This window comes from Podarcis filfolensis (assembly GCF_964270895.1).
Source record: "Podarcis filfolensis genome assembly, chromosome: 13".
Taxonomy (NCBI): domain Eukaryota; kingdom Metazoa; phylum Chordata; class Lepidosauria; order Squamata; family Lacertidae; genus Podarcis; species Podarcis filfolensis.
The window spans coordinates 13492581-13508725 of record NC_139615.1 but is presented as its reverse complement, the minus strand read 5'-3'; the positions used below and the strand labels follow the sequence as shown (position 1 = coordinate 13508725).

Sequence of the window (16145 nt, the reverse complement as noted above, 5' to 3'; positions counted from 1 at the left end):
TATGGACTACAGATTAAGAGAGAAAAGGCACCGAAAGCCACAGACAAATTGATTGGATGGATATTCAGAGTAATTGCTAACAGGAGCACCGGGTATAGGGGATGCAAGGAGCTTCAGCCCCCTTGATATTTTGAGGACCCCCCCCCAATATTGAGGTGGCTGCCATCCCCCACTGCCCCCAGGTGAGTGCTCCCATGCCAGGCAGGGGCATTTGGCTTGGAAAGCAATTTCCCCTCTAGGAGCCCCCCACCATGATCGCCAGAGCGCCGGGCAGGAGGCTTGGAGGGCAATTTTTGCCCTCTGTGTGCCCCCTGCCATGATCACCAGAGCATCCTGGCAGGTGCCCACAGCAGGTGTGGTCCGATGGGGGGAGGGATCTCATGTGCACACGCACACACCCCCAATATTTGGTCCAACTTAGCACGTCTGATTGCTAATATGTTTATCCTAATGCCAAGTTCCCTCTGCTGCTGCATTCACATTGCCACAAACTCACCCCAGTCCCATCCATGTTAGTTGTGCCTTACTACACAAGCATGACAAGCCCCTGTATTTGGTGGAACCAAAATCTGCAAGGATATCAGGTTTGACCTTTTTGTCCTTTGGTGTGGCCCTAATGAAGATCTGTTTCCCCCTCACCAATAATCCCTAGAGTTGATTGGAGGTTACATAATATACCGGTAAATAAAAAGTGGAAAATGCAATTAATCATAATTCTTACAGTCACATCTTAATGTTGTTTAGGAAATGTATTCATTGTTCTAATGAGCTACAGCTGACAAAAATGACCATACACTCAACAGTAGACTAGTTACCTTGGCAAAAATAACCATACACTCAACAGTAGACTAGTTAGGTTGGCAAAAATGACCATACACTCAACAAAAGAGACTAGTTAGCTTGGCAACTATATCAACTGAACCTGCTAAAGCACAGGTAGGCAAACTAAGGCCTGGGAGCCAAATCTGACCCAATCACCTTCTAAATCTGGCTTGCGGACAGTCCGGGAACCAGCGTGTTTTTACATGAGTAGAATGTGTCCTTTTATTTAAAATGCATCTCTGGGTTATTTGTGAGGCATAGGAATTTCTTCATTTTTTATTTTTATTTTCCAAAATATGGTCCACCCCCCCCACAAGGTCTGAGGGACATTGGACTGGCCCCCTGCTGAAAAAGTTTGTTGACCCCTGTGCTCAAGCATCTGAACTTCACCTGAAAGAATTGGCAAATTGTGCTTTCCGATTTTCCTACAAGAAATATTTTTGAAAATTGAAGTTAGAAATTGGGGAGGGAGTTGCATGTACTATGCCGTGCAGGGCCACCCAAGATGGACAGGTCATAGTGGAGAGTTTTGACCAAATGTGATCCACCTGGAGCAAGCCACTCCGGTATCCCTGCCAAGAAAACTCCATGGACAAAGAAGACAGGAGTGCCTGGCGTGCTCTGGTCCATGGGGTTGCAAAGAGTCGGACACCACTAAACGACTACAACAACAAAGGGCACAAATAGCCTAACACCAGCACTGGCTACTAAACAGCTATGAGCCCAGAAGAAAATCTCTTATTGGTGCCAGTTCTCATTTGCTACCATTGTAGGGCTAACAGCATTTTGTGCATGCCTGTGACATCAAACACATACCTAGCACTGTGCATTCCAAGCAGTGTGACCCTAACATCCCAAGTGCAGAGGAGGAGGAGGAGGAGCTGGTTCTTGGGTTGCTTGGAGTACACCACGTCAGGAGGAGCTGAGGCCTCTTTCTCTGGCAGCTGCAGAAGGAGAGGCAGCCACAGACGTCGCTGCCCTGCGCATAACCTCCTCCACCCCCTGAACCTTGAAGGGGCTCAGCTATGGCCCCAGAATTATTCAGGGGCCCCAAAGTGCTCAGCCACACACACACCCCGAGCTGGCGCTTCCAGAAGGAAATAAATGGCAGAAAACTAAAAAGTATCTATGGTGGCCTGATGCAAAAGTTGACTGGGCTCCTGCCAGAGGCTGATTTGGGGGAGCATGACTGGTTCAGTTACCCTGAGCATGGAGCCCTGGGGGCACCTCAGATTTGGCCCACAATGATGATGTAGAACGGAGGGCAAAGGGGTGCCGGATTTTGGCATCACACAAGGCACTGCTGAAATGGGAGACCCCCAAGGTCTGCCATTGGTCCTGTGCATCTAAGTTCTGCAGAAGAAGAAACTTGAGCAGCTGCAGCTCATTGCACAAACTCTGCAAACCAACGTCATGGTTGCCAATGCGTGTGCCACCATTATAGCTAAGTCACACTGGTTGAGAAATATTGGCAGATGGTTTGCTGGTCAGATTGAGATAGTAGTTTACAAAATCCCTGCAATGTACCCCAGTGTTCTTATCTCCATATTTGCATAGAAAGGCACCTTATGAATAAATGAATTTAGTCTTGCTGCTAATCCTTAAAGCCCCCTAGAGTTGTATGGGCACCATTCTGCTGCCCAAATCCCAGACGCATCCTACCTTACACTTTCTGAGTACCTTGGCAGCTTGGATCCCTCTGAAAGAACAGTTCTGGATGGTTGAGAGGTGGGATATCAGTATGATATATGCATAGTTTGGGGAATATAAATCTGAGCAAGATGAAGACACTGTGAGTAAGTGGTTCCTGTATCCGAATGGGTGGAGTTGCACTTCCTCTGAAGGAGCAGGTATGCAGTCTGAGGATGCTCCTTGATCCCGCTTTCTCACTGGAAGCCCAGATATCCCCTGTAGATCAGAAAACAACAGGTTCAACAGTGGGTTGGTGCAATGCACCATATACGAGGCTTCCCTCACACTTGAGCTGGAAGCTGGTTACTGCAAAATGCTGCAGCACAGTTGCTGGCTTCTTCTTCTTCTTATTATTATTATTATTATTATTATTATTATTATTATTATTATTTACCCCGCCCATCTGTCTGGGTTTCCCCAGCCACTCTGGGCGGCTCCCAACAGAACACTAAATACAGAATAGAACTTCAAATTTTAGAAACGACCCTAAACAGGGCTGCCTTCAGATGTCTTCTAAAAGTCAGGTAGTTGTTTATTTCCTTGACATCTGATGGGAGGGTGTTTCACAGGGTGGGTGCCACTACCAAGAAGGCCCTCTGCCTGGTTCCCTGTAACCTCACTTCTCACAGTGAGGGACCCGTCAGAAGGCCTTCCGAGCTGGACCTCAGAGTCGGGGCTGAACAATGGGCGTGGAGACATTCCTTCAGGTATGCTAAACCGAGGCTGTTGAGGGCTTTAAAGGTCAGCACCAACACTTTGAATTGTGCTCGGAAACGTACTGGGAGCCAATGTAGCTCTTTCAGGACCGGTGTTATATCTTCTCAGTGGCCATTCCCAGTCACCAGTCTGGCTGCCACATTCTGTATTAGTTGTAGTTTCTGGGTCACCTTCAAAGGTAGCCCCACGTAGAGCACATTGCTGAAATCCAAGCAGTTCCACTGCTTAGAGATCTGCAATGCTTGCCAATTTGCAACTAGAGACCATGTTCAGTGCAGGCTTATCCAAACTACTGCTTGTCCAGTGGCTAGAAAGCACGGGTCTGAGCAGTTTTCCACTTTACCCATGTTTTCTAGGCACATGTCCAAGTGGTTTTCCCTTTGCCCTACTCTCCAGCAAATAGGTGGGGCCATTCTCCCAGCTCAGTAGGCAAAGATAGAATTTGGAATAGAGTTTGGGAGTTGTGTGACCTAGAAGAAAGCCGGAGAGAGAGTCAGAGCAAAGTTTGAAAGCCGTGTTTGATTTCTGCTTGAATCCAAGCTTGTGGTAATGACAGAAACATAAACCTTTCGTTGACACTGTGAACTCCTGCATCCTAGGCTCAGGTTGTATACATGTATAAATGAGCCCTATATCATAAAGACATTACAGTCGCCGCTGTGCCTCATTGTCCAAAAGGAACCACAAACTCCGGGTAAGTGCCCAGAACTCCTGGAATCTCACACTGCTTGGAGAGTTGAGTGGTGTGCAACAATTTTAAGCCTGAACTTTTTGCGGCTACTTTTCCTGAGGGATCAATGCTCAGTGCATAGATTGGAAAACACCTATGGCTTTTTAAAATAACTTTTATTTTTTTAAAAAAGCTTTTTTATTAGGAATTGTAGGTGCTGATATTCCAAAGGAGCAGGAAAGACTTTTTATGTATGCAACAACAGCCACATAGATGCTACTAGCCCAGAGATGGAAAGAAGACAAAGTCCCTACCAGAGAGGAATGGCAAATAAAGCTGTTGAAATGGAAAAACTGACCAGAAAGCTTTTAATTTTAATTTACTTGAGAGACCACTGTAAGCAGATAAAAACATTAGCAGGATTACAATAACACTTGTAATGTAGAAGATATTGTGGATAAAATGGAGAGACCTAAAATTTGGATGATGAGATAATATGCAGTTGAAAAGGTTTATAATAGGACGTATGGCGGGAAAGGTGGGAAGTCTAGAGATTTGGAGAAATCTCCAAATATGGATATGTATTTTGTATTGTTATAATTGTAAAATCAAATAAAAATCATTTCAAAAAGAAGAAAAGAAAAGAAAATACCTGTAGAGTTAAAATCGAGATGTGGAAATATGGAAATATCGATGAGATTTGGACATGCTTCAAGTTTCAGACTACGGGAAGTCATAAAATTAAAAATTACAATTAGGAAGATAATTTGAAATTGAATTATAAGTAATTGAAATTAGGGGTTGCTGAAAAAGCTTAAAACAGGGATGCAGAAAAGGGAGGTATGGGGAAGTTGTTGGAATAAGGTTTAAGGAAAAAAAGGTTAAGAAATTATACGTGTTTTATCTTTGTCTGTTAGTGTGTTATGTTGTGAATTGTTAGTTTTTGTGTGTTAATATATGTTGTAAAACCAATAAAAATTTATTTAAAAAAAAAAGATAATTTGACCTTTTTATTTTATTTTTTTATTTTTTATTTTTGGATTATGATTTGATATGTCAATTGGATGTCTTTTACTGGAAAATTAATAAAAATGATCTAACAAAAAAAGAAAAGAAAACATCTGTGACTTGAGGTTACCTTTGGTAATTTCCATCTTGGGCCAGCCCTGCTATTCAGTGTCAAGGGTGGCCAGAGGCAAAAGGTGGCAGGGCTCCTGCACATCTAACAGTGTCCTGCAAAAGAAGGGACTTGAGCAACTGTAGCTCATTGTGCAAGCCAACTATGTGGTTGGCCATGCCTGCTCTACCACTATAGCCAAGTCACCCATGTTAAGAAATAGTTGCAGCTGGTTTGCCATACAAAAGCATTTGTGCAACTTTTGATAAGGATCATGGGGCATGGCTGACCTTGTGGTTTCCAACAGTTATTTGCAATTATCCACACTTGGGAGAGAGATAACAGCTTCTAACATCCCTTGTAATGCAGCTTGGTGTAAATTACAGGTTGGAAGTCTGGTTGAGAGAGTTTATTTATTTCGTAAAAATTTATACACCGTTAGATTGTGAAAAACCTCAAAGCAGTTTACCATAGATAAAACAGTGAAATCAAGAAATATTTACAGCCCTGCTTTAAAACATACAAAAGTTAAAATACCAAAACAGATCAAAATTACCACCATTATCTAAGCATATGAGTAGGCTTGTCTAAACAGGAATGTTTTTAGCAGGATGTGTGTGGATATGTAATCATATCTGTGTTATGGGTATATGAGCACCATGCGACAGTGAGAATGAACAACATTGATTCAGATCTCTTTCCAAATGGAAGCAAGGTTGTCCCCTTTCCTCTCTCCTTTTTGCTCTCTCTCTACTATAGGAAACTTTGGCTGCATTGATCAAAGAAAATGAATTCAAGGAAATGACTCAAGGAATTAGTTAGATGGACCTATGGTCTGACTTGGTATAAGCCAACTTCCTATATATTTCTTGGATGATCATCTTAGAGCAGTCTGAGTGGATTGCGAAGGACAGAAACACACCAGGAAATATGTGCATCCAAGAGAATTTATTAAGTTCATAGTGGGGTATAGGCACAAGAAAAATTTGTGGAGAAGAGGGGAACCAAAGTGGCAGCTCTTCAGTTATGGTCATTTTTAAAGTGATGAGTGAGAACCCCTCTTTCACTTTGAGGACTGGAAGAGGAGGTACTGAGATCAGAAAGATTTCCAGCGGGCTAGAGTCCAGCGAAGGGAACTACAATCTTCTTTAGGGTGAATGTTTACAGACAAAGGCATTTTTCGCTTTACAGGTAACAGCATTCCACTTCTCAAAATCTAAAATTCAAAAGACATGGCACAAATTATTTCTTGTTGCTCATTATTTAACGACCTGTCCCATGTGGTCTAGAGCAAACAGGAAGATTCAGATCCATCCAGGAGGCCCACCTTCTGTAGGTCACTTGAAGTGGGTGGCCCACCTGTTGATCTCCAGACATCAAACTCGAAGTGTACTCCTGATCCTAAATATGCAACTAAATTCAGCGTTTTTTTGAATATTGCACCTTTTTTATATCACTGTTCAGGGAAACAGAAAAAGGCACCAAATTCAAAAACTGCAAATGTTTGCTGCAATGGAAGAACTGGGAGCCCAATTGGTTTGTTTCAGTGTTTAGAATGAACTACCGGTAGATCAATTGAACAAAGTTCAATGAATTATTTCAAAAATCTCTGAACTGCACCTGAATTCCCATAATCCCCGCACCTGAATTTCCATAATTAAGTTCATTTTGAGGCAGAATTTTGTAACATTTCTAATTTATCTTCAAGTTCACTCCTCCTTTCCCCACCCTATCAGTCTCTTAGCTTTCAGTTAAAAAAAAAGTCAGACAGACATCTGGAAAAAAGTTAGAAAGTGAAATGTGGAGACAATGTTCTAAGGAGGTGCTGCTGTTACTAAGGACACCACTAAATTAATCACAGTTGATATGCAGTCAAAAAGGAGGAGTGTAAGACATTTCCTGTATCTTCCCTGCTGAGGATATTTGCTGTCTTCCAGCAGGAGCAGCTTTCAGCAAGACGTACAGACCAATGAACAAAGCAAATTATGCTTCATGCCTTATACTGTGTGGTTTTTCTAGTATGGAAATGTTTAACCTGTTGACATTTTGCCTGTGAGACATCTTATTTCATGTATGTGGCTCCTGATTTACCTTTTTACTTTATAACATTCTGAACACTAAAATAATTAGCTGAGGGTGAACTATTTATGAACTGCAAAGTTGATTTGGATGAACTTGAACTGAACCAGTTTGTTGTACAAAAGAATAAACCTGAACAAGAACTAGTTCCTTTTAAAAAATGAAGTTTCCAATCACTGGTTTGCTTATAATTCTTCCTTCAGAGCCTCAGCTTGAATCCAAGTTTTCCTTGAATGCCTGACATCATACGATATCAGGCCCATGAAAAGCAGGCATGGTTTACACCAAAGAGCCTGGCCAGGGCAAACTCCAAGGCCTGGAAGGACTAATTAGACTTCCAGGCAAAACCTTCCCCACCCCTGGTCTGGAGGGAGTAAGTTTCTCAGAATCTCAGTTTTCATTTATGAAAAGCAAAAGCTTCTAGCCCTCATGGCTGAAATTAGTTTTGTAAAGGAAAAATAATATAGAAATCATGCTAAGTTTCAGAAGCTCCCGATTATACAATTTTGGCACCTTTTACTTAAGACTTTCCCCAGTTTCCCCACATTTGGCCCTAACAATTTCTTAAAGGAATACACTAGAAAAAAATATAATGTAACCCAGACTTTAGCAACCAATGCTTTCAAAATGTGTAGTAATCCTACACTATATTATGCAGATTGGCTGTAGCCGAAGCCTTCAGCTCCTAGTGTATTTGGAGGTGATCCTAAATGTTGAACAACTGGACAACTGCTCATCTGTTAACAGTGCAACCTACTTGTGATCCTTGCTGCAAATAAACACCTGGCTAAGGGTTGCCACCAGCTTAGTTGCATTCAGAATTAACCACCGAAATCAATGGGCCTTTGTGACTACCAGCTTGTCTTTTAATTTTAATGTGCATATTTCTATTATGATTTAGTCTAGGGTTTCCGAAACTTGGGTCTCCAGCTGTTGTTGGATTACAACTCCCATCATCCCTAGCTAGCAGGACATCAGAGACAGTGGGAGGTGTAGTCCAAAAACAGCTGCAAACCCAAGTTTGGGAAATCCTGATTTAGTCAGAAACAACCCGAAGCAAAGTTGGAACTGATGGAGAAAGCAGGAGGTAGTGGAGAATCCAAAACCTTTTATCTGTTCCTGCAAATGGCTTGCTTACCTTTCTGTTCCTTCAGCTCTACACAAAACTTATTTGCAGCTGGAACAAACAGGCCTGGCTGGTTTACATTCCAGCTTGCGAAATTGAAGGGAGAATTATCAGCCCACTTCCACTTCCTGTTCTGCAGGAATGAGACGGAAAAGATTGTGTGATTAAAGAAGAGAGTTGTTGTTGTTTAGTCATTTAGTCGTGTCCGACTCTTTGTGACCCCCATGGACCAGAGCACGCCAGGCACTCCTGTCTTCCACTGCCTCCCGCAGTATCTGCCTCCCGCAGTATCCTCCTGTATCTGAAGAAGTGTGCATGCACACGAAAGCTCATACCAAGAACTAACTTAGTTGGTCTTTAAGGTGCTACTGGAAGGAAAAAAAATTTTTTGTTTTCCCGCAGTTTGGTCAGACTCATGTTTGAAAGAAGAGAGTAGCCCACCACAAAAACGGGAGAGTTTGACCAACTGGAAATTACTGTTTGTTATGGCGGAGACATTTGAGGAGAACCCCATCCCACCATAGAAAATAAAGGAGAATTTGTGTATGGAGTTCAGACTAGGAAATTGTTGAGATAATTGCGTTGCGAAAGAGCCCCAACTCTGATGACAATCAGGAACAAGCTATGTGAAAGCAGCTCACTTGCGAAGGATCATAGAGTCCAATCCAGACATCTGTGCGTGTTTTCTGTTGTGCTAAGATGTACTTGGCTACAATGGAAGATTCTTTCTGATTGAGGATGGAGGCAAGATGGACCCTACGGCCATAGCTCTGGCAGTCAACCTAAAAATGGAAAAGGAATTAGAGAAGCTTTGCTACCATTATCATATCTCACCAGTAAGATTATTGCAGAGTTGGAGCTTGCCGGTGTCAAATCAATTTCCTTGCATCGAAGTTTTTAATATTTTCTGAATTAGACTTTCTTGAGTATTTTTAAGATGAACAGGTCTTCCCAGAATATTATAATGCAATGCTGTTCCATACTAACTTGTGTGATACAATGTTATTGAGCCTGTCAGTATTTTGCTGGAGGAATTTAAGCACATACCAGAAAACGTTACGTTTGCACAATTAGAGTGCTTTAAAGCATCATCATGGCACAATAAATCTACTTCTAAAAAGAAACAAAAAATAATTGTGGCTAGGAAAGTGATGGGGAAGTGGATTGAAAAATATGGGATCTTTGGAAGATGTATAAACACTCCCACAAGCAACTCAGGATGAATATTCAGTGTTCTATAATCTCCCTGCAAACAAATCAGAATGAATGGGTGAAAAATATGCAACCCAACCCTCATGCAAACTGCAAGAGAATCAGGATGAATACCCAATGGATAGGTTATCTGGAAGAGCCTTAAATTTGTCTTTGTACAACCCCAGATTCAGAAATATCTTTATTTGCAATTTTACAAACATTTCAGGGAAAGAGAACATATGGTTGGATATATACAATGAAACTTGACCTTGAGGGATTGGCTTTGGAATGTCTGCTCAGTAGAAGAGCAACGTGGGGGCGGTCCGCCCCAGGTGTCATCTTGAGGGGGGTGACATTCGGTGTGCCGCCCGCGATGGCTCCCAAGCCTCCCCCAACTCCTGAGCTGTCAATATGAAGGGGGAAGACCGCCAGCAAAGTGGCACAGCTCTCCCCCTTCCCCAACGGCTCAGGAGAGAGTCGCGGGTTGGCGGCTAGCCCCTGAGCATGGCTGGCCCCCTGGGATGCACATGGCTAGCCCCCACCCCTGGGTGCACAGCATGTGTGCCACTCCAGGTGCCAGAGCACCTAGCTCCGCCTCTGTGTCTGCTTTGTTTCTGCTTGAGCTCTGCAACTCAGATGATCAGACTCCATCTAACCAGCTGAGTTCCCTTCCTTTTGTGGTCAGCCCTCTTTTGTTAATTCAAAAGTATCGGCTAGATGTTGTCATGGGACTGCCCATGCTGATTGCCTTTCTCATTGTATTATGCCTTGGTTGGTGAGAAACTCCTCTTACCTCAGCATCAGCCCATGTCATCACCTTTTCAATATATGCATAGCAGTTGCCCTGATTTTCCAGCCATCCACTGGGACAGGCCGCCTTGGCTGTTTTAGAGAGAAGAAAATGAGGGGAAATAAGGGATTATAACAGTAAGCAGGTTGTTCTGAGTGCGACATTACGTATACCATTGGTGATTCCATTTAGAAAGCACAAGTTATTTAGAAACCAGTGAATAGAGATCTTGTTAATATTAAAAGTTTAATTTGCATAAAATGTATGCATTGAAGTTTAAACGTCTGTAAATGTTTGCATTTGCAAAGCAGGGAAGTTTGCATTAAGCAAGAGGTTTCACTCTAGCTGAAAGCGGAATGCTGGTGTTTTTCCATTTAAGAGGGTTTGGCTTACCTGATCACTCTTCTCTGGAAACCCAAGTAGATCCCTCATCAGCAGGAAGTTGAAACCTGAGAAACTCAGTATCTTTGTGTTGTGGGAAGCCAGCAGAGAGATTGCCAGCTCAGCGTGTTGGGAGAAGGAGCCTCCAGCATAATGGAGTATGTCTCTGAGATTGGACTGTATTAAAGGATTTAAAAGACTGAACTGCATTGCTGCTACTTGAGTACAATGTGTAACTTTGTATTTTTGTTCTTTGTAACATTTATATGCCACTAGGTTTTAGACAGCTCTGCAGCAAAGCTTTGAAACTAATTCTTGGGATGGAAAGTTCATTTATTTCTGCACAAGGTCCAGATCAGGGATTCCGCTGACCAACTCCAATAAATTATGTCTAATTTAAACTCTCCTGCTTCCGTGTTCTAATAGGCTTAGCTGGGTTGCCATCCCTTGAAAATCCACTAAGTACTTTCGTTCTCATGACTGCTTAATTTCAGTGAAGATTTCTGGGGAATTCTCAGGTGTTTGCTAAAATGCTCACCAAGACTGGAGACCAGGATTCCAAGAAGGCAAAGGCTGAAGTAGGTGACAAATCCCATCTTCTGACTGACCTTTTGGAAAAGAGGAATGTACAGTCAATTCAAGCGGTGTGTTGTCAGTTTTGCCATTCAGCCAATGTGGGAAGGAAGGAAGGAAGGAAGGAAGGAGAGATAAATATTTTATATCCTATAATCACATTTCTCCTTTATTTGAACTTCCATGAACTGAGAAGCTTAAAGAAAGAAAAGAAAACCTGAACTTAACAGAATGTTAAGATCTGGAAAGACCAACTTGAAGACCAACTGCTCAGGGCAGGAATCTACACCATCTCTGATTGTCCCCAGCAGATAATAATCCAGCCTCTGCTTATATACCTATGCATTTTGCTCCATTGTCGAAGAACTCATACCTTTGTGGACTGTCTCCTATTCTTCAGCTAAAATCTACTCGCCTGAAATTTCCACCCATTTAGCTTTGTCCTATGGTGCAAGGGAGAACAAGTCTGCTCTATCTTTTTTGAGACAGCCCTTCAGATATTTGAACGCGGCTATGCTTAATCTCTTTAATCTTCATTTATGGGGGGAACACCTGAGTTGACATAGTTATGTCCTGTTTTCGAAGAAAAACTAAGATCATGTCAGCGTGTGGATGTATGAGAGGGTTTTTTTAATCCAAACTGGAAGGAAAATGTTGCATTATTATTATTATTATTATTATTATTATTATTATTATTATTATTATTAAAATGTAGTGCCACAAGGAGGAAAACAGTGCATGCTGGCAATCTTGTAGGGCCATTTCACCCATTACACAGTAGCAAACCCAGCAAAGGGAAAGCCCTAGGTTGTCCCTCAATGGGGTATTTTTCTCTATAATATGTATATCCTGAATGCAACCCAAGATCAGAGGGGAAATCAGAGAGACCAAGTCTACTATGTCTACCTGTCAGGTTTGAGGGAATCCGATCCCCCCTCCCTCATGGCTGGCTGCCAGAAATGGGAAAACAAGGTGTTCTTACCAAGATAATTTATTCAATATTCACAGAGACATAGGATGTCGCCTCTCAGATAATGGTGTTGCTCCAAATAAGTCCCACCCCTCCGTCTCTCCTATTATACATCATTCCTACATCAGCTAATCTGTGTGTTCTGCCTCTGAGCTTTCTGTTCTCCTACTCTCAATGCCCACCAGGACCTGAGAGGGGAGTTCAGGAATGCTTCCTAAAGACACTGAGTCTGTCGGCTGTCTCTCCCCTAGTTCTTTTTCCTCCTCCTGCTTGTCATCCAGTATCTCCCAGCTTCTCCCCTCTGCAGCCTCCGAATTATTATCTTCTGCAAACCACTGTTCTAAATCTATGTTGTCTCCTCTTGGAAGGGCAGAAGAAGAAGGGGGGAGCGGTCTCCACCATTCCTCCTCAGTCCAGTCTCCTAGGACCTCCCTGACTCCAACAAGACTGTGTCCAGAGGTGATCATCTGTGCTCTCCCCCTTTACATTTTCTATCACTTAATCATTGTCATGAGGGCAACCTGGGATCAAAGTGGCAATGCACATACACCAAGGCCAGATGGTACACCAGTCTTCAGAATTTTTTAATTAATTCAATCTATCTAGGAGCTCTCAAACATTTATCACATTCACACATGCTCTGTAGGGATATATATTTACCAAAGACTGCTGCTCTGTCTGATTAGATGGCTGTCAATGGACAGGTCCTCCAGGTGTTGCTACAAAGGTCTTCGACCCAAAACGGGTCTGTCTCCAGAGTTCTTATACTCTCTGCTCAATCTCTTATTATGTGTCAGGTGGATGAATATGTTGATTGCAGAGCTTTTGGGTTATGTGTCCCTTTTCTGGCAGTGTGATCCATCTCTATCCTTGTCCCTGTGTCTCTAGCAAAAAGGACACAATGGTCCTGCAATGTGACATTTCTTCTTCCAAGGAATATTGTTCCTTAAAAGAAAGTCCTGGTGATCTGCAATGGCCATCAGTCACCAGGACTTGCTGTTCCTCTTTGGCAACCTTGCAGGTATTGACTTTTCATTCCAAACATCCATCTATCCTTCTCTCATTCATACAAGTTGCAATGAATTACATTAAAAATAATTCATGTGATAAGTGTAGTGGAGACTTGTTATTTTGAAAATAATACCTGGTATGGTGTGCGACAATCCCCTTTTTGGTCGTGAAATGTTCTTCCAGGTGAAAACCAAGGCCAAGGCATCAGTTCTGAAAAATAAAGTATTGATTGAATCTACTCAGGAGCTCTCAATCATACCACATGTTCACACATGTTCTGCAGGGATATAGTACCCAAGGAGAGTTGTTATGTGTATGACTGCATTCCCAAGGCAATATATTCCATTTTCCTGACCATTTGCCAACTGTTAACTTGTACGTTACATTCAAGCATTTGCAAGCTTCTGGAAACCAAGTGGAATAAACCACAAGTTTAGCATTTATTTTTGTGCTATTTCCTTCGAGGGGGGAAATATATGTTTGCAAGCCTGGAATCCACTTGCAAGTCTGGAAGTCTGCTTAGGGCTATGCACCACCTGAGGCCATGCAAGTTTCTCCACAAGTGCCTTTCACAAAAGAAAGATGTTTGCAGGGCATCACACACACAAACACACACACACACCAGTTTGGTCAATGGGCATAGATGAAGCTCCACTATACCCTTTCTTTTAGAAAAACTGCTTGCAGAGCACTACTGGTGTGAATAAAATTTAGCTGGACATATCAGTATACAGTGTGGTGTAGTGGTTAAGAGTCTTGTAATCTGGGGAACCGGGTTCGTGTCCCCACTCCTCCAGATGCAGCTGCTGGGTGACCTTGAGCTAGTCACACTTCTCTGAAGTCTCTCAGCCTCACTCACCTCACAGAGTGTTTGTTGTGGGGGAGGAAGGGAAAGGAGATTGTTAGCCACTTTGAGACTCCTTCGGGTAGTGATAAAGTGGATATCAAATCCAAACTCCTCTTCTTCTTCTACAGATGCATAAGCACATGACAACTGCAGATGCATGAGCACATGTAGCACTGGCCTTTTGATCAGTAAAACTAATGAAATAAACCCCTTGTGTTCAGGCTGCCCAATTAGATTCCCAGTCTAATAGCACAGAGGGTTGTTAGACTGATCTTTGGGCTGCTTGTGCAAAGGTCTTCAACCTCAAATGGATGTGTCCCTGAGGTTATTACACTTAGTCTCGTACCATGTGACAAGCAGACTGATACAGTGTATTGTATATTTTTTGAATACACAAATGGCTACACAAATTAAAGATAATCATCTCTGGCCTTGTCTCGGTGTCTCTGTCTCTAGGCAAAAGTACACCATGTGGTCCTGCAACGTGGCATTTCTCCTTCCAAGGAATATAGTTTCTTAAAACAATGTCCTGGTTCTTTGGAACGGCCATCAGTCACTGGGACTTGCTTCTTCTCTTTGGCAACTTTGCGGAGCTTGACCTTTCAAATATCACCTCATTCTCTTGCCATTTATACTCAGTTTATAGCTGAGTCTGTTAAAATTAGTATCATTATCAAGACAACAAGCATATATCCACAAAATCTTCAGACTCGTTTTGCAAAATAGCATCTGACTTATTATGGTGTGTGACATGTATGCACCTCGGTACAAGTCATAGGTAGGGATGGAGTGGCTATACTACTGATTTTTGTTGTTCTGGGTATGATATGTGATGCTACCTCTGCATTTCTATTTATCAGGACAGCTAGATGGAACTTCCGTCTTAAGGGTCAGTAGACTTCTGATTACAAGTGAGATCCTCCTCCCTAGTGCTATTTTTCTTGAAAACGAGGTGCCGAAACTCACCACAAACACCTCCCTTGCTCTCTTATAATGGCAATGGCGCCCACCTGAGAGGTGCCGGAACTGAGTTCTGGCGAGTTCTGGCTGGAAGAAAGCCCTGCTCTTGCCCCCTCCACAAAGACACACACAGAATTCAAATCTCCATTTTTAGAGACAGTATATATCTCATTGCCAAAAAAGAAGAGGAAAAATTTGGACTCTCTTCTGGTCAGAGTTCAGGGATTGCCAATGTGGTGCTCAGAGGCACCAGTTGCCTGCCAATGCCTTTTCTGTTATGTCATGCCCCTCATGGCAGCCATTTTGTGTTATACCTTTCCAGTGCTATTTCTCTAGAAAAAGAGGTGCCAAAACTCACTATGAATGCCTCCATTCTTCTCCTATAATGGGGAAGGGCACCCACCTAAGAGGTGCCGGAACTCCGTTCCAGTGAGTTCTGGCTGAAAAAAAGCCATGCCTTTATCAGCCATTTTGTGTTACATCACATGCAGCTAAGCAGCCATTTTGTGACTGGCACCCATGGCCCTATCTTCGTGTTTTGTTAGACCAAATGGAAAAAGAGCGAAGTCCCAACCAAAGAAGAATAGCAACTTAAACTGATGGAATATGCACAGCTTACAGATTTAACATATAGAAGAAGAAGAAGAAGAAGAAGAAGAAGAAGAAGAAGAAGAAGAAGAAGAAGAAGAAGAAGAAAGAAGGAAGAAGAAGAAGAAGAAGAAGAAGAAGAAGAAGAAGAAGAAGAAGAAGAGAAGAAAAAGAAGAATTTATTTATTTATACCCTGTCCAGGCTGGGTTTCCCCAGCCACTCTGAGCAGCTTTCAACAGAGCATTAAAAACAGAATAAAACTTCAAACATACATACATTTAAAGAGGATTGGGAAATGTTTATTGAATATATGGGTGAAAATTGTGTACACTTAAAAACGCTGGTAGAATTAAGATAAATTCAACAGTGTAGATAAGTTTTGATTTCTGTACTAATGGAATACTGAATGGTTATCTTATGTAAAAAGGGATTTATTGTATGCAAACTGAACCAGGGAAAGAGAAGAAGGGAAGTCATTGATTTAAGGTTGCTTAAATGAATATTCCAAAATGTGTGTGTGTGTGTGTATGAAATCCCAGAACTGTCTAATTCAGGTATACAACTCCCCTACCTGCCCCACCCTCACTGAAACTCACAACAATATTTT

At 42.3% G+C, this 16145-nt stretch overlaps 1 protein-coding gene across 1 annotated transcript; it reads right to left on the bottom strand.

Annotated features, from left to right (window-relative positions):
* Positions 1 to 5960: 5960 nt before the first annotated feature.
* Positions 5961 to 15444, bottom strand: LOC310748455 (regenerating islet-derived protein 4-like). The gene is made up of 7 exons (XM_083584273.1): positions 15308 to 15444; positions 13276 to 13352; positions 11127 to 11196; positions 10211 to 10299; positions 8865 to 9005; positions 8236 to 8356; positions 5961 to 6234 (listed from the first exon to the last, which is right to left on the bottom strand). Exons 2-7 carry the CDS (start codon positions 13345 to 13347, stop codon positions 6167 to 6169), a joined length of 561 nt encoding a protein of 186 aa, XP_083440399.1. The 5' UTR covers positions 13348 to 13352; positions 15308 to 15444; the 3' UTR covers positions 5961 to 6166.
* Positions 15445 to 16145: the final 701 nt, after the last annotated feature.

Coding starts and splice junctions, on each gene's coding strand:
- LOC310748455 (XM_083584273.1), bottom strand. CDS start 13,347: ATGCCTTGGCCTTGGTTTTCACCTGGAAGAACATTTCACGACCAAAAA. Junction 11,197..13,275: donor ATTGTCGCACACCATACCAG/GTATTATTTTCA, acceptor CTTTTCCAAAAG/GTCAGTCAGAAGATGGGATT. Junction 8,357..8,864: donor GACTCTATGATCCTTCGCAA/GTGAGCTGCTTT, acceptor TCATTCCTGCAG/AACAGGAAGTGGAAGTGGGC.